The following is a 20,980-nucleotide window of genomic DNA, read 5'->3' as shown; positions in this document are numbered from 1 at the left end:
TTTACTCGAAAAGCAAAAACATGTCAATGCATACTCTATGTTATGAATAATTTAGAGCCAAGCTCATACGTGTTTTATTTTGAAGCATTTAAAAAGCCCAAATACAAAATGTTCAAATATAGGCAAACTAAATTTGAGTTTATTGAAACAATGTATGCCCTGCGACTGGGTGGCAACCGCTTCAGGGTGTCCCCCGCCTACTGCCCGAATACAGCTGGGATAGGCTCCAATATGCTCGTGACCCATGTGAGAATATGATTTGAAAATGGATGGATGGATGGTTCTTGAGAAAAGGCAGCACGGTGGTCGACTGGTTAGCATGTTGGCCTCACAGTGGAGAGGTGCAAGGTTCGATTGCGGATCTGGGCTTCCTGTCTGGAGTTTGCACATTCTCCCCGGGCCTGCATGGGTTTTCTCCGGGTATTCCGGTTTCTTCCTCCATTCCAAAAACATGCTTAGCAGGTTAATGGAACACTCTCAATTGTCCCTCGGTGGGATTGTGAGCGCGGATGGTTGTTTGTCGAACCGTGCCCTGCGATTGGCTGGCAACAAGTTCAGGGTGTTCCCCGCCTACTGCCCGAAGACGGGCTGGGATAGGCACCAGCACACCTATGACCCTTGTGAGGATAAGCGAGTTCGAAAATGGATGGATGGGACAATAAACTGAACTGATATGTATTGTAAGCCTATTGCGTTGAAGGAGAATGAGATGGAGGAAAAAACCCCTTATGTTGCAAAGTGTTTGTTCTATTCTATTTTAAAGAATCCCTCGAAAAAAATCTAAAAATGTTGCTTTCATCTCTCCATCACAAGGTACATGATGCGTCATCGAACCAGGCGGCGTGGTCGCAGCGTGGACTGCTCAGTTCAGACAGATGATGATGACGACAAGGCTGAAACAGGGCAGCCCGTCCGCCGCCGACGCTCTCGTTACTCACGACATTCCGATTCCAGCGGAACTGCCACAAGCACGTCTGCTACTGACACGAAAACCAGCACCTCCAAAACGGTATCCTCCAGCATAGCCATCCAAACCAACAGGGAAATGTCCTGCCAAACCGAAGTGGAGCACCTCGGAAGAGTTTCGCCCGCAATCCATGTGACGTTACCAGATCCAAATAAAGTAGAAATCGTGCACTACATCTCAGGACCTGAACGGACAAAAAAGGGACAGTCGCTAGCATGCCAGACTGACCCAGAAGCCCAGTCACAAGGTGTTGTCGCTCCCCAGCTGAGCATACCAACCACGGTGAGCCCGTATTCTTCCTCCACCAGCAGCGGAACTCAACTATCTGGTTCCACTGACATATCGACACAGCAGCGCCAGCAGCAGCAGCATATCACAGCAAATGCAGCCAAGTTTGAGCGCCGACGCCCTGACCCGCTCGACATTAACTACCAGCCCAACAACCACCTGCACAATGAGTCCATTTCGAGCATCATCCGGCAGCAGCAGACGGTCCCAAAATCCCCACAGGTCCTCTACTCACCTGTCTCGCCAGTGTCACCTCATCGCCTGTTGGAGAATTCACTATCAAGTGAGAGGCTGAACAAGGCCCATGTCACACCTCAGCAGAAAGCATACACTGCAGAGTCCCCCCAGCGACATCCCTCTATGCCCAGACCAATCAAGACCGCCCAAAGATCCATGTCAGACCCCAAATCTCTCAGTCCTACTACCGATGAGCACACGAAGGCTAGGCTGTCCCTCTATCAACAACAAGCCCTACAGAACCAGGTAAAGTTGCCCAATTTGTGGTGAAAATGACAACGTGAGTGATTACAGACAATCCCATGAGGAATAATGCAATTGGCAGGGCTGTGGGCCGCCTTCTTTCTTTAGGGCGCGGACAAATCAAATGGAACAGATTAGGCCAGACATAAAATATGTCTAATTTAAAATGGTTTTGATTTGTGGTGTGAGCTTTTTGATATGGGGTGAATGAATCTAAATGTCGTTATCTAATTCTGATGATACCATATAATACGCATTTAAAACACCCTAATTCTTATCAGGGTCAACCCAAGATTTTGTACCAGCATGCCTGGTGGGTTGCTGGGAAAACCCGAAGAAACTGGAACTAATCTCTGACAGAGGACAAATTACAGGAAATGTTTGTGACAGCATTTTGCAAAATTTGTCTTGATAATCCCACTAAAACAGCAGTCAGTGTAAAACTGAGAGAGGGACGTCTAACAGCTGCTATGTTTTAACTAATTGGATGGAAATATAAATGTCTAAAAATAGTGGTCAGAAAGAGCTATTGATCTCAAATGTGTCCGTTTGAAAATAAATATTGAAGCCTTCCGGCTCGCCGAATTTATCTGTAATAGTACAAGAACAAAGTTGTATGTTGTGTTATGAGAATAAACTCAACGAACAAAAATGTTTGGACAACTGGAAAAGTTAGTTCGTTTTGATTCTGAAAAGAGGTTCAAGAAAAAAATTATCGTGTTGGGATTGTTACATCGTCTAGCAAGAAACGTTCCTATTTCCGTAATGTTATTACCCAATTTAAAGCTACTCAACCCTCATTATTTTCTTTTACAATGATGCCTTTATTCTAGTGATGTTGGGTCTTTTCTCATGTGCTCTAATGCAACCCCCTTCTTCTTTCTTGTTGTCCTTGTCATCTTGTCTATACGTCTCCCTTGTCTCCTTATATTTATTTCCCTGAACTTATTCTTCGAGTTGCCCTTCTTTCTGTACATGTGATATCTATAATTCCCCTCATTCTAATTTATCGTACCATTGTCGTCAATATTCCTCTTACATCCCCACTTTTATTAATTTTCCTTCTTGACTCTCTTGGCATGCGATGTGCTCCGACAACCCTGAACAACGTCACATTATTTATTTTCTGTTTCCAATTTGATCCTTTTGATCTCCCAACGTCTTTGCCCTATTATATTCTTTACATTTGATCTGGCCAAACAACTTTCCTGTCATCCTGATAATCATGCCCTTTCATCTTCTGTTTTACTCCTTTTCATATTTTGTTGTCTTTGTCTCCCCCATATTGTACTGCTCTTCCACCCCACCCTCTTTCTCGTCCTCCAGCTGGCAGCCCTTCATCAGAGCTCGCTGCTCCGTAAGGTCAAGAGAACCCTGCCCAGCCCTCCTCCAGAAGAGACGACTGCATCAGTTCATCTGCCTCTGATGACACCTGCCCTCCAACATGTCTACTTACCATCCGTGCCCAGCCTCAAGCCCAGCTCTAGGTCTGGCCTAGCTGCCAAAGCCAGCCTTCTCAAAGACCTCACCCATGAGCTGAAAGCAGTGGAGCAAGAATCGACAAAGCTGAGAAAGCAGCAAGCTGAACTGGAGGAGGAGGAGAAGGAGATTGATGCTAAGCTGAGATACCTCGAACTAGGGATTCACCAAAGGAAAGAAACGTTGGTCAAGGAGAGAGAGAGGAGGGATATTGCTTATCTGAGATGTATGGGTGATGCTCGGGACTATATGTCTGATAGCGAGTTGAACAACCTACGACTGGCAGCTGCAGCTGCATCGCATGAGACCAATGGACTGTTGACAACAAGACCAAGTACTGCTCCCCTCAGCCAGTTTAGCAATGACCTGAACACAGCAGCTCAGTACACGGCCACATCATCTTTCCATTCTCAATACCCCCAGAGCCAACCCGCAGCACCAACTCAATCAAGTTTACCCTTCCAGTCCTCAACATTCAACCAGGCTCCTTATCCAACAGTGTCTCAGTCCCAGGCCTTACCACAGCCAGCTCCCCTCCAGAGTCATGTTCACCCGTCAGGACCATCCTACCAAACTCAAACCTCATACTCTACCCACAGCTACCCCCAAACTCAACCCCCGTACCCCCAAACAGACATAGGGTTACCAAGTGCACCGCAACCGCAGCCCCAACCAGGGCACACAGGTTTTGGGCCCGCACCACCTGGTCAGCCCCCATACCCCACCCACAGCTCACCTTATCCGAGTGCTGTGTCCTCTTACCCCAGCCAGAGTGCCCCTTACCCTGGGCAACCTCAAACAGATATTTTGACAGTACATCAAGGAAGGCCCAGGCAAACGTCACTGGCCGATCTGGAGCACAAGATGCCCACCAATTACGAGACAATCAGCAACCCTACAGTCGTGGTTACCACCACGGCGCAGGAGTGCACCTATTCCAGTTCAGCCGCCTCATTTGGTCAATACACTGGCATAACAACCATGGCCAACTATGGACCCTATGGCTCAGCGACCGTGTCCAGTAGTTACGGTGGGTTTTCTACCATTCCACCCAGCACTTATGGACAGTATACATCACCAACAGTTAGTTCGTATGGCCAGTACACCACAACCACTGCTAATGCATATGGGTACACAGCAACAACAGCCAGCTCATATGGACAGTACACATCAACGGTTTCCAATGCCTATGGCCATGGTGTGGATAGTCCCTCCACCTACAGTACAGCAGATGGCATGTACGGGGCACCAGGTTTAGAACAAAATATCCCAAGGAACTACATGATGATAGATGATGTAAGTGAGCTGACGGCAAAAAACGGGCTGGGCACGACAACAGGGGACATGATGCATCACGGCGGCACGGGGCGTTACCCTGGAGACACCCATGGTCACAGCGGCACCATTGGCAGCACGACGCGTGGGGGAACTGGCAGCGCCATGTACGGCAGGGCACCCGAGGAGGAGGCAGCGATGCAGGAAGAATTGTACGACCACCATGGCAGGGGTAAGAGCAGCTACAGGCACGGACCTCTAGGGGGCAGCAGCAGCGTGAGCACTAGCATGGGTGGGGGATCGCCCTATTACTATGACTACGACTACAAACATGGCAGCTTTCGATCTGGGGTGCAGAAATCGTCGTCCCCCAGAAGCCTTTTGGCTCCTGCTGTCATGTCCACCAAACGCAGCAAACACAGGAAACTGAGCAGCATGGAGCAGAAAATCTCCAAATTCTCCCCCATTGAGGAGGCTCGGGATGTCGAGGCAGACCTGGCCGCCTATTCTTCAGCAGCTGGTGGGGGTTACTCCTCCCACATCCGAGGACGGCAGTTGATAGAGGACTACGGCTTCAAGAGGAGTACTTACGACAGTGGCAGTGGCATCACCCATGGTAGTCGATACTTTGGCTCAATGGGAGAGGAGGACGACAGGATTTACTACACTTCCAGTGGCCGTTCCCGCTCCACCGGCTACGGCATGGACAAGATCACTGCCAGAGACTACTCTGGGTACCGCAGCAGATCCTATGAGAGGGATGACCGATCCTACCGATCTGGCTATAGTCGAGGGCGCCACCCAACCAGGCAGTACTCTGAAGAGGAGAGCCCGCTCAGTCCCCTGGGGAGATTCATGGGCTCCGGGCGATCATCAAGCTTAGGTCCCGACCCATATGACAGCCGCAGCACTAAATACCATTACTATTATGGCCAGTATGGTTCCAGTCACTCTTTGCCAGATGTGCAAGACCACATACGGGACCTACCCCGGACCCATGTCTACAAGTCGGATGATACATACATAATAGACGATTATCATTGTGCTGTGTCAGACAGTGAAGGTAATTGTGGGAGCTGAATGCCCACGGTCTCACTACCTACTACTGCCCCCACCATTTATCTAAACGTCCCCCACCCACCCAATGGATAGGCGTAGAAAAGAGAAAGAGAAGAAAATGAGGCAGAGCGAGCTGTTGCATGCCAATGTTTTCTTCTTCCTGAGAGTTACTTGGAGCTCTCATTTCAGTGGACTGCTGTCTGTCTGTCTGCCTGCCTGTCCGTCCCTCCGCCTGTCCGTCTGGTCATCTGTTTGTCCAGTACACGCATGGTTCTACGGCGTGGTCGTTTTCTTCGTTCGCACCACTCTGATTCCCTTGGAAGGTCTTCTTTGCACGTCACCAATGCAAATTGTTTTACAGGGATTTATCGTAATCTTGTGTCTGTCTTTTGCATTGATATTTTATACATATTTTCATTTCTGAATTCTGGTTGCACTGCAAAATAGTCTTATTATCATTTTGGATGGCCAAACTCAACCATCGGTAGATTTTGCATACTTAGGACTCGTCGTACCATTTTACCCAATATGATTGGCTTATCCTTGGACATTTTTGCAGTGTTATTTTATCTACTGTAGTTACAGTCTTGTACTGTGAAAGTGAAGTAAACTGTACTCTGCATGGGTATAAATGTAGTATTTTGATTTACTGTGTCTTCTCCTTCTTATACTTTTCTTTGGCATGTGGGTGGTCTTCCTTCTTTTTCTCAGCCTGCATGCCGCTGTCTCCGAACGACATGGAGATTGACTGTGATCTGCTTTCGGTTTCCAAAGCCTACCATCTGGGCCAGGAAGAGACAGACTGGTTTGAGAAGCCACGTTCCAGTTCTCGACATTACGGCAGCAGCCACGCATCGGGAAGGAGTCGTCATGGTGTCAAACACACCTATCACGATTATGATGAGCCGCCCGAGGAGGACCTGTGGCCTCAGGATGAGTACGGCCATGGAGGACGACACTCTTCGTCCACCCGCGACCACCGACATCATGGCAGCTCAAGTCGGCACTCATCCTCTTCACGTCATTCAGATGAACCAAGATCCTCTCGGTCATCTAAGGGACACCCAAAAGATCCGTCCGTGCGGCACGATCCTTCAGGGCGTTCTTCATCTTCAGGAAGACGTGGTGATTCTAGGTCGGGAGCCTACCACTCGTCGGACTACTCTCGGGATCCGTCCGGCCACCATCACAGTCAGAGATCTTCTAGGCAAGGGGATCCGCACCGCTCATCACGCAGCAAGTCTCAGCAACAAGTTGACATGCAAGGCCAGCCAACAGGTACATAGGGGGGATTGTGTACCTTTTACCAATAGTCTTTGAAAAGTTTTGTAAAATAATGTAACTAAAATATATTTTTCAGGGTCACTTACATGTCTCATGTATGTCTCACAAAGGTTCTGGGTTCCAGTCAAGGCTTGGACCGGCAGTGTGGACTTTGCATGTTATGAAATCTTGTTGGAACTGAGATCCTTTCATGACTCATGATTTTTTTTAACATCAGGCAAAAATGTTTCATATCTTTTTTTCAGTTGCAGTTTGGTACTGTTTTACAATCGATGTCCCCATGGGGATCAGCAGTTTTTAATGAAATCGTAACCTCTTGCAGGAATATTTTCCCTGAGGGCAACACTGATGCTGTGGTCTTAGTCATGTGTTCATTCAATCTCAGATTTTTGCTCATTCTCATTTTTCATATAATTTCTCTTCCTCTTGTAATTGTTGCAGTTGTTTACAATCATCTTCATTGAAACATATAGATTCAAACATGAGGCTTATCAGGTCTTTTTTTCCCCTCCCTCCCCCCCATACAAAATGTTTAGGTACTTCCAGGTCTGGCTCTTCTTCAAGGGGACAGGGTACTGCAGGTGGTCCTACAGGATCCGGGCGACAGGTTGGCCAGGTTTCCCAAAACGATGGTGTCGCAGGACAGAGGACGCAGCTCCAACAGCAAGCCCAGACTTCAACGGCAAGGCCGGGTCACCAAGGGCCCCCAACAACCACCGGTACTCAGCCACAGCCCCCAGCCCAAGGACAAAGCATGGGTGGGGGGCAGGGCCAGGCCAAACCCGGGCAAATAGGAGCAGCGGGTGGAGCCATGGGACAAGCCAGGCAGACAGGTCCCACGGGAACAACAACTGCCCCCATGGTGAGTACAGGAAGTCAACAGCTACATTTACATTGGTTGTTTTCAGTAAACAATACTCATTTAAACTCTGTTTTACATGCATTATATGCCCCTGTATTATATAGATGTATATATAAATTTGGGAATTTCTCCATTGTAAGACAAATAAAGGTTTTCCTCTCTCTCTCTCTCTCTCTCTCTCTCTCTCTCTCTCTCTCTCTCTCTCTCTCTCTCTCTCTCTCTCTCTCTCTCTCTCTCTCTCTCTCTCTCTCTCTCTCTCTCTCTCTCTCTCTCTCTCTCTCTCTCCCTCTCTCTCTCTCTCTCACTCTCTCGATATATATACATATATATACTGTATATATACAGTACCTAAAAGCATTCAGTGTTCTCAAACGCCGACAGTGCACCTAATAATCCGATGCGCCTTATACATGGATCAAAATTCTGATTTCATGGACGTAGTATTTTAAATGTAAAATAGTGACTATACTGACTATACTGGGGAGACAGTATAGTCACTATTGTAAAGTATGTGTAGTTTTTGTTGAGTTCAGTGAAATAGGATATTAGAAGGTCCGTGTTTAATTGCTGTGTCAGAGCAGCCTGCGAAATGTGACAATACACAACACAAAACTGTGCTCATGACTCAGCAGACATTTCCCTGCTTTGACTTCACCTTCCATTTGCTTTTTTGAGCTGTCACAACACAAGCGCAACCAAGTAGCTTTGACTGTCACCTTCCTTCTGGCTCCCTGCGGGGTCTTTTGTGTCATCTTTGTTTGCATTTGCATCTCTCCTCTTTGGTTCTTTATCTCTCTGCTCCGTTGGCCTGTGTTTCGATAAAATTGAACCGGGTTGCTCTCTGCCAGCATGGAGCTGCACTATAGACAGAAGTCTTGACACCCTTGAAATCAATTAAATACTCAAAAGCAGTCAGAAATCACTTACTGTATGTACCCCGCATAGTCATTTTGAACGACTATATGCTTCCACATGGGCGAGGTCGTTCCCATTTGCACCCCAGTGGACAAAGTGAGCGCCTGCTTGGATGAGTTTGATGTGGAAGAACTTGACTCAACGCCATTCGATTGTTCCTCTGGTATTCCATTTTCACTTCCTGTGGGTGTACAATTCAGATAGGACGTGGGTCCAGGTGGCAGACGGTATTTGTCCTCTGCTATATTGAGCAACGTTGCTTACTGAGGAGCTTTTTCTCTCGTTCTCTCTCTGCAGATTGAGACACCTCCAGTGACGGCCATCGGAGCAAAGGCGGCCCCCGTCATGGCCTCAAAAGGAGCTCAACCGCCACTCACGGGCATAGGTGATGCACACACATCCAGATATGAACCTCTTTGATACAATTTGTCTTATTAATGTTAGTTTTCTGTTATTACGTATGGTGTACAGTGGAATGTACAGTACGTAAATCTGAGAAGCCGGTTTCCCTTTGACTTGGAAGCAGATCTCGCTATGGCAAATCAAGAAATATTCTGTTTCATTTACAAACGGCTGCCTTTATAAAGCCTTTATCAACCACACAGAGATGGTCATGATCAGAATTTATCAAGTGAAATTTGAAAAAGAAGTTCACCGCTGTAAAGTAAAACATGAAAACAGTACAACTCGCCGATCCCAATTTTTAACACCTTAAATGATTTTTGAAATGTGAGAGACCCCACATGTGACGAGGAATGATGCTTACAGAATATTTACGACTGTCACTCAGAATGTTTTTCCAATTGATCATGAATCAAATAAATCACTTGCACACCCCACACCACAGGATAATCGCTCGGGATAATCTTTCACAGATTTCACTTTGCTGCCTGTTGAATTCTGAATTGAACGACTTCAGATGAGTGGTCGGTAGGATCAAACCGTTGTGGCTCATGTGGTGAAATTGACAAGATCTGTACATTGGGTCAAGGCGGCTTAAAGCCATACCCAAGCGTAAGAAGAAATTAAAGACACATTCGCTTTTCGACATCGTCCATCGATTCCTTTCTTCCTCACCTTGTCAATCATCATCATCTTCCGGCAGGTTCCAAAGCTGTTCCAAGACCCGGAGGCATCGGCAGTGCGGCAGCGGGGCAGCCGGGTATGGAGGGAGACAGCATGTTGTCCAAGATTCTGCCAGGAGGAGCTGCAGAGCAGGCTGGCAAACTCGGAGAAGGTAAACCTTAACAACTCATTGCATGATCGTACACTCATCAACATTTGATTTGATTTCATCGCCAAGTATTCTTCAAATGTTTCATGAATCATCCCTTTCATGTATAATTGTCTTTTATTCTTCCCAGCTATATCCGGCTTTGGCAAGAAGTTCACCTCTTTCTTCTAAAGTGCTAAATATAAGGTGTGTATTTTCGTTTTGCTAATTTACTTCCACGTGCCTCTTTTTTTAAACTCTGTAATTTCAAGATACTCTTTTAAGCCTGTTTTTTTTAGCAGTGTTGTTTTTTTCTGCCGATTTAAATAAATAAATAAATGAATGAATGAATAAACTCATCCTCATGCAGTATTACTACACTAATCTAAATAATGAATTCCCGGCCCCTGGCTCACAGCACATCAGTGTGTCATGAAACTCATCATGCATGCCAGAGGAAATGATCCAATTTCACTAAATTCCTCCTAAAATTAAAATTTTTTATTACTAATAATTAGGGAAGGGCACCTTTCATATTTGAGCCCATTCAAGTTTCGATTTCCGATACCCCAGAATCGATATTAAGTACTCAACAGTACCAATTTTTGCTACTTTCATGTGCGTGTTTGTGGTTAGAAGTGTCTATTTATTGAATAATAAAATAATACAAGAACATTATTATTTTTTTTAATGTTTTAAACATGTGCTCGAGCAAATGAGACATGATTAAAATGACAAAAATTAGGCTTTAACATACTTATTGACATGATCACAAGGTACATGCAATGGCACAAGTCTGAAATTGTACCAAGAACCCAAAATTGGACATCAGTAGTTTAAAATTTTTTTTATAAAAATACAGTTCCGCTGGCTGGAGGTCTTGTGGGGTGTTGTCAGAAAGCCGCAGTGTCGTGTGGATGGTTTCCTCTTGTAGGCAGCACAGGATAATCAGACATTTCAGACAGTGTTCTCCCAACGGAGTATGTGAGCGTTGTCTCATGGTGGCCCTAGCGCGCGTTTGTTCTCCTGTGTCATAGTGCCTCACGTTTGCGGAAAATGATTTCTTTACTGTCACTAAAAGCCAAAGGATAAAACAAAAATACACGCACGCGTAGAATTCTTCCTTTTATTCTGGTCTGGGCGGTATCCTGAAGTGCACTGACGGCTTACTCAAATTCAAGGTACGACTTTAATTGTCTTAATTAAACATGAACTGTCAGGAGGGGGCGAAGAGGCAGCATACCCCCCCAAGGCTCGGCAGTCTAGCTTGAAATATTTGGATTTCTTTTAGTCATGGCCCATTTGTTATTTTTAAAAATCACATGTTGCTTCTTTGTATATCAGTTTGCACATCCTGATCCGCATCCCCGCAGGCACCAGGAAGCCCCGGACAGGTGGAGCAAGGGCTACTTCAAAAATTGTTTACTCGGGATGGCACATTGGGATTTCCTAGGGATGTTGTAGAAGAACACGTGTTGAGATTTACCGATCACAGTCTTATTTTACGGTATTGGTACTCATGGAGGCTCAAGTCAACTGTATTTCTAGAGCACTTTCAAACAGCCATCGCTGCATACAAAGTGCTGTACATGGAGCAATTCAACATATACAATAAACAGTAAAACAAATCGGTAATAAAGACGATAGAGGCTGCCGATACCAACCACCGATACTTAGGCGAACAAAATCAAACAAGAGAAAGTGTAACAATTGCCGTTTGTGCCATTGCAGGACTATGTAAAATCTCAAAGCCATGAGACCTCGTACCAGACAAACCTGCAACAACATTGCTCTTGTTTTTCATTCCATGAGAGAGAGAAAGAGAAGGAGCGGGCAAAGGGCAGCATCAAGCATGCAAGTGAGTACTTTGACTTTGTCGAAGCTGGATCCAGGCTTTTTGACGAGGACATGAGTTTCAAAGCCATTCGTAGTTGTCTTTATACAAATTCCCTCATAGGGATGTGCAATTCATCAAAATTCAATTACGATGTTGATGATTACACCGCACGAGTAGAAAATTGGCATTGTTGTAAAAAAACAAAAAAAAAACAACAACATAATAATAATATTAATTTGGAGTTGTTTTAGGGCATGCATACACAAGTTTCTCCGCCATGCCCCCCTCTCAAGGCACCCAATTTGAGCTTGACTGATCTATTGAAATCATTTTTTTCAATGTTACAGCAGTTCTCTGGTAATTTATGACAAGTAAACCCTAACACACTATCTTTGTTGCACTTTTTTTCTTTCCGAATAATTATTTGTATCAATTTTGTTTGGTCCAAAAGGACCTCGCTTAATTATAGTGTTTCAAAAATTTGTATTCATCTTGATATTTTTTACGTTTACACATTTTCTTGTTTTGTACCCCAAAAATGAATTATTGTTTGTTCAATCCTGATTTCAATTATTACCAAAATAATGGTGATTAATATTTTTTCTGAGCAGCCCTAATCACTTCTTTCTGCTATAAAAATACAAAACGGATAAAGACATTTAGTATTCACTTGTCACACTGAAATTACTTTTGGCTTTTGGGTGCGGAGGTTCTGTCTCATGTACGGTGTCCTCCATAATTCTTGGCACCCCTGGTCAAGATGTGCAAAAAGCCTTAAAATAAAGTCAATGTTTTTTGCAGAGGTATTCGCTCATATTGGAAATTGGAGAAATGGTTCCTGGGACACAGAATCAAACTCATCCCATGGCCATCTCAGTCCCCAGACCTCAACCCCATTTTAACCTGGAGAATAAACTAAAGACGAGAGGGCAGGAACCAGGTCACGAGATGATTTGGAGAGATTGTGCAAAAAGGATTTTGTTTTAAATTTATTTAGAAAAAGAAGAATGTATAAGAAGCTAAAGAAATGATCTTAAACGTTTCTAACTATTTAAAGCTATTCACAGAATTTGGCTGTTGCCAAACAATGGTGGCTATTCGCCCATGCGAGATGCCAAAACATGGCCGGAAAAATTTGGTGTTGGGACTCTTGTTTACATTTTCCAAAGTAGACAGCCAAAAGAAAGATTTACATCATGATTTAAATTCCCCATTTGATGCATGAGCAGGAACTCCAGAGGGTTTTTTTTTTACACAAATAAATACATTTCAAAGAGCATGTCCACTTTAAATGAAGTCGCTCCCACCGGTTCACTTTGAGCCACGCTTGTTTGAAATGTGATGCCTTTGGACATTAGTCAATGCCTTTTCGAGTTAAAAACAGAATCAAGGCTTATTTTTCGATTTTTTTCAATGATGAGAGTTATTCCTGGTGTGCAACAAAGAGAAGCGGCCTTAAACTGTCCTGATCTATTATCCTGTAAAAACAGAACTATTTTCTTTTAAAGCATTAAAAAATAAAAAGCTTATATTAGCATAGCCATACTAACAATGAGTGCATGTTTGACCCTGCATCCCTTCCTGTTGGGATCATCCTGAGAGTTGTTTCCAATGTTTTTGAACCCTCTCATGTGGCAACATAAACTCGCAGTGCAGTGGTACACCACTGTCCACAACGTGCACAATATTAAACGTATTGTTGAATATTCACTTCCTTGTCAATCAAAACGGAGCATTCTTATCTTTGTAAAGGTAGATGTTGAATCCTTTCAGGGGACAGCGTTTACTACAGTGGACGGTTTAACATGTTATGAGGTTACAAGTTTTCATTATTGGTGCATGAGAGGGTTAATGTGGCGCTTGTGCTGCACCTCGCATGAATGTGTGAGAAATTGTAACCTGGAGAAGTTACTGAGTATGAAGTTGAGTGTGAGTTTTGCCTCGCTCTACTGCGGCAAACATTCAACCCATGTGTTACAATTTCTACAATTTTTTTTAGATTTTTGCGTATTGTCATCTTTAAATCAAAGAAAAAGCATGAAAATTGTGTGATATGAAATATTCCTATTCATGTTTTATATATATATGTTTTGGTCATAGCGCAGTATCGTTTTTATTGTCCATACAGGGCAAAAATACAAAAAAAAAAAAAGAACTATATGTGTATGTTTAGCGCTGATGCCACTGAAAATGTCGAGTGGTTGAATGTAAAATAAATATTCAGGAATAATACTTTTACAATTTTTGTAAAATTGTATGTTGCGTGATATAAACTTATTTAAGTCGACTGCAGCATATGGTTTAAGTTGATGGTGTAATGCAGGTGCCTCTGCGTAACCCCAAGTAAAGTTCAGAAGTTCTTGTAGGCTGTTCGTCCGTTTTGGAAGGATGTGCATTTGAACATAGGTGGGGAGACTTTTTACGTCCACTTTCATGAAGCTCGCACTGTCTATAAGGCTTAACATAGGAGAATTGAATATTTTTCCCCCAGTCCATCAATGCAGAAATGTAAGAATGACGATGTTAGAGAAGAAAAATGTTTTTCCATAGCACCAAAAAAAAAAAAAAAATCACAGCACACTACATACAGTACTTTGGTTTTAAGATCAGGGTTAGAAAACAAAACTGCTGATCTTTTGGTGTATACAGTAACACATTTCATGACATTCCAAATGAAACGTACAAAAATGCCCACTCCTAGCAGTAAATTCTCCAAGAAAGAAATGATTTCCAAATCATTTCCACTGCTCACCAGCCAATCACAGGGGTAATATCAACAAACAAAACATTCATGCTTTTGAACAGTTTAGTCTACAATGAACCAAACATGGCGGCCCGGTAGTCCAGTGGTTAGCATGTCGGCTTCACAGTGCAGAGGTACCGGGTTCGATTCCAGCTCCGGCCTCCCTGTGTGGAGTTTGCATGTTCTCCCCGGGCCTGCGTGGGTTTTCTCCAGGTGCTCCGGTTTCCTCCCACATTCCAAAAATATGCATGGCAGGCTGATTGAACACTCTAAATTGTCCCTAGGTGTGAGTGTGGGCGTGCATGGTTGTTTGTCTCTGTGTGCCCTGCGATTGGCTGGCAACCGATTCAGGGTGTCCCCTGCCTACTGCCCTGAGACAGCTGGGATAGGCTCCAGCACCCCCCGCGACCCTAGTGAGGATCAAGCGGTTAGGAAGATGAATGAATGAATGAATGAATGAATGAACCAAACATGCAGGTTCTTGGAATTCGGGAGGAAGCCAGAGTACCCGATGAAAACCCACCCAAACATGGCGGGGAACAGACAAAGCTGAGAATCGAACACCCTGAAGCTCAGAACTGTGAGGGAGAATTGCTCTCCACCGTGCTGCCCTTTGCCTAAAATGACTTCTGCTTTTCCACAGATCATTCCAGGGGTCGAATCGTCAATCCAAAAGGTCACCTTGACTCATGTACAACCAGTCAATCATGTGGATCCGGCACATCCGCAAGCATGACTGGGAGAAGATGAATGATGCAACGTATGCAGTCGACTTCATCGCTCACTACTGGGGGGACTTTGGCATGCTTGGTTCTCATCCAACAAAGCAGTTTCGCTCTTCTTCCTCTTCCTCTCATCTGAAGAATTAGGAAGAAAAAGAGACATCGAAAAAGTGCAGCGCAGGTTTTTCTGGTACCGACCACCTCTTTGTTTCTTCACGTGCCCAGTTCAGAGAAACGCATCAATGACGAATGTCAACGGCGACTTTCTCTTTCGATCTACATTCCAGATTGTGACTCCTTCTTCCGCGCTTCGTCTAATTCAGTTTTGTAATCCCCAACCCCCCCTCAATTCTCCTTAATTTGTCTTTCAAAAAGTGTATAGTGGAGGGGGCGAGAGGAGAATTTGGAATGCATGGAACTTTATATCCAAGACCTTTACACTGTTGGTCATCATTAAACAGAGGCCATAAAGACACTGGCAAATGCATCCGAGCTCAACTACACAAACGGGAGCGAAATGGAAATGGGATACTAAAAAAAAAAAAAAAAAAATGCAAGAATTTACTGTATATTCAGAGGGAAGCCGCTTGGTTTCAGCCAGTTTTACGTTTCCCATGTTTGCGTTGTTATTTTGTTCCGTTGCAGCACTGCCTTAGTTATTTATTTGTATGTTATTTTAACATGAAAGCGGACCATTTTTTTATGACATCCAAGAACACACCTCATTTTCATATTTTTGTATCCGCGAGCAATGGGATTCATTTCTATTTTTGTAATCATCACCTTTTTTTTCTATTTGTGTCACTTTGGTTGCCAAGCTCCCTTGATTATTATTGTTTCCCTGTTCACAGTTGTGGAATTCTGAATGATAGCAAAGCAATAGAATTAAGGGAGCCGAGATGGTCAAGAGCACAACGGTGTCTCATTTGAAAAAGTAGAAACGTGTTGCCTCTAAATTATCAGTGATTTGGCGCTCAGCAATCAGCATATGAGGAAACTTAACACCCCCCCCCCCCCTTCCATCCTTTAACCTCAACCTCTCAAAGGTGTCCTACAGTTATGGCTTACTAATACAGTGTAACGACCTGCTACCAATCACGGTGGGACATCTCTAGCCATGATATGGCCAAGAGCACTGCAGGCCAGCAGAGATGCATTGAAGAAGTAGACGCCGGACTTGGCATCCTGCGATGGCTTTCGGGGTCACTTTGGTCTAACCTTGCCCCGCAACCACTGCCACTTCCTCCTGAGTTCAGACCTCGCACTTGATCAGCATGTGTCTTCACTCAAGTCGAATGTGCACGGCGCACATGAAAGCACATTTGAAAATGGTGTCAAAAGAAGAGGGGGAAAAAAAGGAACCAAAAATCGCTTTTTTTTTCTATCACACCCTGACCTACAACCTATCTCAGTTGTTATGGAAACTACTCAGGTCAGTCCCCTCCCTCCTGCTGGTGACGCTCCTGCAGTGCATTGTGGGATCTGTGCTTTGCTTGTACGCCACACGACAGCAACAACAAACGTACTGTCCAGGCCAAACGTGATGAGCAGAAATCGAAACTTGTGTTGTATATTGTCCGTGTGAATGCTCGCCGGTGACCTTCGCATGCTGCCCGGCGTTGATACAAAATAGCCACCAAAAAAAAAAATCTCAAAGTCACCTCTATATTGTTCTGTTCCTAAAATTTGTATGAATGTGCGTGAGCGTGGCACTTCTGTTCGTATATGTCCGCCGATGATGAACATAAAAAGAAAAACTGTTCACTCGCCACAGGTATGGTACGGGGCTAAAAAGAAAGGCGACCTTTCATCTCCAATCGTTCTATGCAATAAATCCCATTTGGTAACTGTACAAATCGAAGCGAGAATAGTAGGGGAATACAAATAAAACAAAACACCATTGTCGCCGAACGCTCGGGTTTTGCCGCTGTCATTGAATAATAGTAAAGATGTTGATTTTAGCGTGATCAGCTAGGCTGGGTTTTGTGGTATTAAAGGAGCTGTTAACCCTCATAATCTTTTTTTGGGGGGGGGGCGTCAATTTAACCCCATGCAACTTTTAATTAAGTTGAAGTTTCTTGTTCATTGTCATAGTTTCACTTATGAATTTATGTTTTTTTCCCCCAAATTAATCTTTTATTTGGAGGGAGGGGTTCTCCTGTAAGATATGTTTAAGATATATTGTATGGGTAAAAATTCTATTGAGCTGTGGTTAAATTGCCTCAGAAAATACAAAACGCTTGTGAAGTGAAATGTAACAGGAGAGATCAAATAAGTGAGGAGGAAAAAAAGAGAGAGCGATAACAGAGCACATGCTCAGACATTAGTAGCAGATCCCCGATGTTAGTCGTTACTGGTGACGTTGCTTTTAGTCTTGGTTAACTTGGCCGAGATATGTTTTCTAGAAAAGGTTGTTGGGTTGAAGTCGGAAGAACAAAAAAAGAGAAGCGAGAAAGGCAAAGCTAGCAGCACAACACGCAGTCATCAACAGAAAAAGTAGAAACGTTGAGAGGTGTTCTCCAGAGATGCATCAAGAAATTCATCTATATTGTGAGAGATTCGATACAGATGTCCGTATACAGTAATCCCTCGTTTATCGCGTTTAATGGGGACCAAAACCACCCGCGATAAACGAAAATCCGCAAAGTAGCGACCAATTATCATATACTGTACAGGAAAAAAAAAGTCCGCAAACAGTCCACAAGAAGCTGCAAAACAACAGCGTACATAGAGCAACATATACAGTACTGTACTCCATGTATATCCTCCTGAGTACCAGTAGTTCAAATTTGTCCTCTGTAGAGGACATTTGTGAACCTAAATATCTCCCACCCAGTGCATCCAATCGCATTAACTCCTTTTGTTACTCTAAAGAGGACATTCAGTGCTTTCCAATGATTTTTGTAGGGGTTAGAAAAAGTAAGAAAATGGCGTCCCTCCGTGCAAGCACTTTTTATGGGAAGAGGAAATGTAATACTTTTTATCAAACACATTTTGTCTTGAAACGCTGTTGGCATTTTAATTATAAGACTCTTATGAACACGTTAAAGTGTTCTTTGAGTTGTTTTAAGTGTATTTGAGCCTGTTTAAAAAATGTAGTGGGATTTCAAAAATGTCTTTTGGAGTAGTCAAATTACTTCACATAGATTGGGGAATTTCAAAATAAATATGATTGGACAACATTTTTCCGTGGTAGTCAGCAGGATATGAATTTTTATTTTATTTTTAATTTTTTTATGAATATGTTTGGAAAAATCCGCGATGCACTGAATCCGCGATAAACGAACCGCAAAATAGCGAGGGATCACTATATTCCCAAATGCGCTCCGTCATCCACGACTGCTCAGACGGTGGAAAAAAAAGGTTCGTCGCATTTTGCTTCTTTTCTGATGACAAAAGAAATAAACTACGAGGTGGGTATAAATAATCGGATGAAAGGAAGAGCAGAGGGGTTTTCCATGATTTAAAAGCACCCTCTTGTTAGGTTGTTTCTCGGGAGCAGTGATAATGTTCCTTAATAATCCTAATAAACATAGTTTGGTATCGAGTTAAATGAACTCAACTGGCAATTTTGTACAGTACATGTTGTTTTCACCGACCAAAACATGTTAACTTCACAACGTATCACTTGGAGCGGTCACGTTAACATGAGTTTGAAATGTATACTGTCGAGAACGTGGGGGGGGGGGGGGGGGTCGCTAGGGAAAGACGAGACGATGGCTATTTTTCTTTAGAGTACAAATAAGTCATTTTAAAGAAGTCTATATTTTGTGAAATATGAAGGAGGATTATTTATTTCAGAATTTGTTTTACGATAATGGAAGGGGACGTTGGACGGTTTGGGGGTTTCAGAAAGGAGGCCTTCGAAGTTTAATGTTCAAAAACAATGTGACAGTGTTGAAAGTATTATTTCATATCGAGTTAGGCGGAGGCAAAACTTTCAATGTTCAAATTGCAGCGTGAGAATCGTGGTTATACTGACTCTGTTCAGTTTGTCGTATAAAAAGTCGTCATATTGACTCACCTCAACAGGATCGTCACGTGACTTCTAATCAATCAATCGTAACTAATTTTGCCACCGTTGAGAATTCACGTTTGCTTGTCACAAATCAGCCACTCAATGTGACTTAAATATGCATTGCAGCAAGGGCTTTTATTCTTAACAGTGTAATCCTAGTCATCGAAAAAAGCCATTGAAACAGTTGTGCTTGCTCTCTATCTGCACTCTGTAGGTGTCTTGTCTAATTCTAGGAACGTAATAGATTCAACTTGAGAATGAAAATCGCCAGTCCGCGGCATGTTTGAAGCAAAAAAGTAGACAACAATAACACGTATATTGCGATTGATTCATATTTTTGACATTCAATTTCCTTTGGACATGAAAAGGATCCAAAAATCGCCCAAGATCAGGTCAACTCTGCTTTAGGCGCAAAATAGAACAGAAGACAGTTTGGAGTGTTTATTACACTTTGAAGTCGTGAGCTGTCACTAACACCTTCTTTCTTTCATTTTTAATACTGTCTCTGGGTAGCCTCAGCAATAACTGACCAGTTTTGTTTGAAATGCATTTTTAAAATGAAGTTTACACGATTCAAGTTTTTGTTTTTTAATGACCATTTGTTTTCATGATTTTACAGCCACGAAAAAGACCCAAGGTCTGCATTTAACAATGTTTACCGATATGTTTGCAGCCGTGAAAAAAAATGCAGGTTGTTCGAAATGTCGCTCAGATATATATATATATTTTTTATTTTTGTCTGTGTATGCGGTCAAAACGTTTTTACAGTAGTACATAGGGCAGCATGACAAAGGGAAAGATCTTAAAATAGACAGCATATTATATATACAGATATTTATGAAGAGATGTTTTAGGTGAGCAGGAGTCGGAAAGAGAAAAAACTAAGACAAGCTATGAAATCGGATGGAGTGTTTTTTTGTTTGTTTGTCCATGTGAAGAATCATGAGTGAAATGGCATGCATGAATTGACCCCAGAGGGAAAAAAAAGAGTCCACCCAACCCCTTCCCTTGACTTTTTGAGCCTCATCGACACTCCACCACACGAGCTGGCATTTTTTGGCGTTTGTTCTCAGTGTAAATAGCGGATGAGAGCCAGTCCACTTTACACAATCATGGCAGTTTATGACATGTTTTTATTTTCAACATGCAAATGTCAGCAATGATAACAGAAGCAGGCATGAGTGGGGGAGGATGGTGGGGGGCCTTTTGCACACCACATGGCAAGCACAAGGTAGAGCGTATGCAAGCCTGAGCCTCCTTATAGCCAAACGTGTGCTTTAAGCATGTATCAAAACAACTGCAACAGAGCTGAAGATCAGTTCAATAGCTCAAGGACAAACGGTTGCAGCATTATGTGCGTGGCTGGCTCGTGGCGACTGCTTTGTGATCATTTGGAAGCAAAAAAAAACTTGGAATCTGATAACATATTGGTCCGTGGAGAGTTTCTATAAATGTGGTGTTTGTAAGATGAGATGCAGTTCAAAACAAAAGGTGGGTTTACTTTTTCTGGCATCCATGTAAATTTTGTGGTGGGCAGATGACATTTGGAGGGGGAAATGGACATTAAATGTAAAAATCATATTTAAAAAAATGATGAAGCTGGATATGGTAAACAAAACAAAAAAAAAGAGCCAAACAATAACAACAACGTTCACTGTTGTAAGTGCAATGAGCTAAACTTCCCGTTTTCCCCATTGTAAAACCTTGTGTATGTTTCCGTGTGTTCCTCCTGTAAATGGGTGTAGTAGACCTGGTGCATCATGCCATGTAATGTGATGAATGACAAATTATGACCTTAAAATAAATTTCAATCAAATAAAATAAAAATACATACAAAA

General features: G+C 43.3%; 1 protein-coding gene across 2 annotated transcripts in view; it reads left to right on the top strand.

Annotated features, from left to right (window-relative positions):
• Positions 1–20,980, top strand: part of bsna (bassoon presynaptic cytomatrix protein a) — an 83,950-nt gene extending 62,970 nt beyond the window's left edge. The window contains exons 8-16 of one of the 2 annotated variants that reach the window (XM_052057320.1): positions 814–1,738; positions 3,062–5,552; positions 6,260–6,826; positions 7,369–7,694; positions 8,907–8,994; positions 9,715–9,846; positions 9,974–10,029; positions 11,554–11,680; positions 15,046–20,980. In XM_052057320.1, coding sequence (XP_051913280.1) covers positions 814–1,738; positions 3,062–5,552; positions 6,260–6,826; positions 7,369–7,694; positions 8,907–8,994; positions 9,715–9,846; positions 9,974–10,014 — 4,570 coding nt within the window. In that variant the 3' untranslated portion in view covers positions 10,015–10,029; positions 11,554–11,680; positions 15,046–20,980. The remainder of the gene's footprint in view (positions 1–813; positions 1,739–3,061; positions 5,553–6,259; positions 6,827–7,368; positions 7,695–8,906; positions 8,995–9,714; positions 9,847–9,973; positions 10,030–11,553; positions 11,681–15,045) is intronic. The other variant, XM_052057322.1, reaches the window with a different exon arrangement.

The sequence above is a fragment of the Hippocampus zosterae genome, chromosome 2 (assembly GCF_025434085.1).
Source record: "Hippocampus zosterae strain Florida chromosome 2, ASM2543408v3, whole genome shotgun sequence".
In the NCBI taxonomy this organism is placed as follows: domain Eukaryota; kingdom Metazoa; phylum Chordata; class Actinopteri; order Syngnathiformes; family Syngnathidae; genus Hippocampus; species Hippocampus zosterae.
Note: the sequence above shows the minus strand (reverse complement) of the source record. Positions and strands in the feature narration are given on the sequence as shown.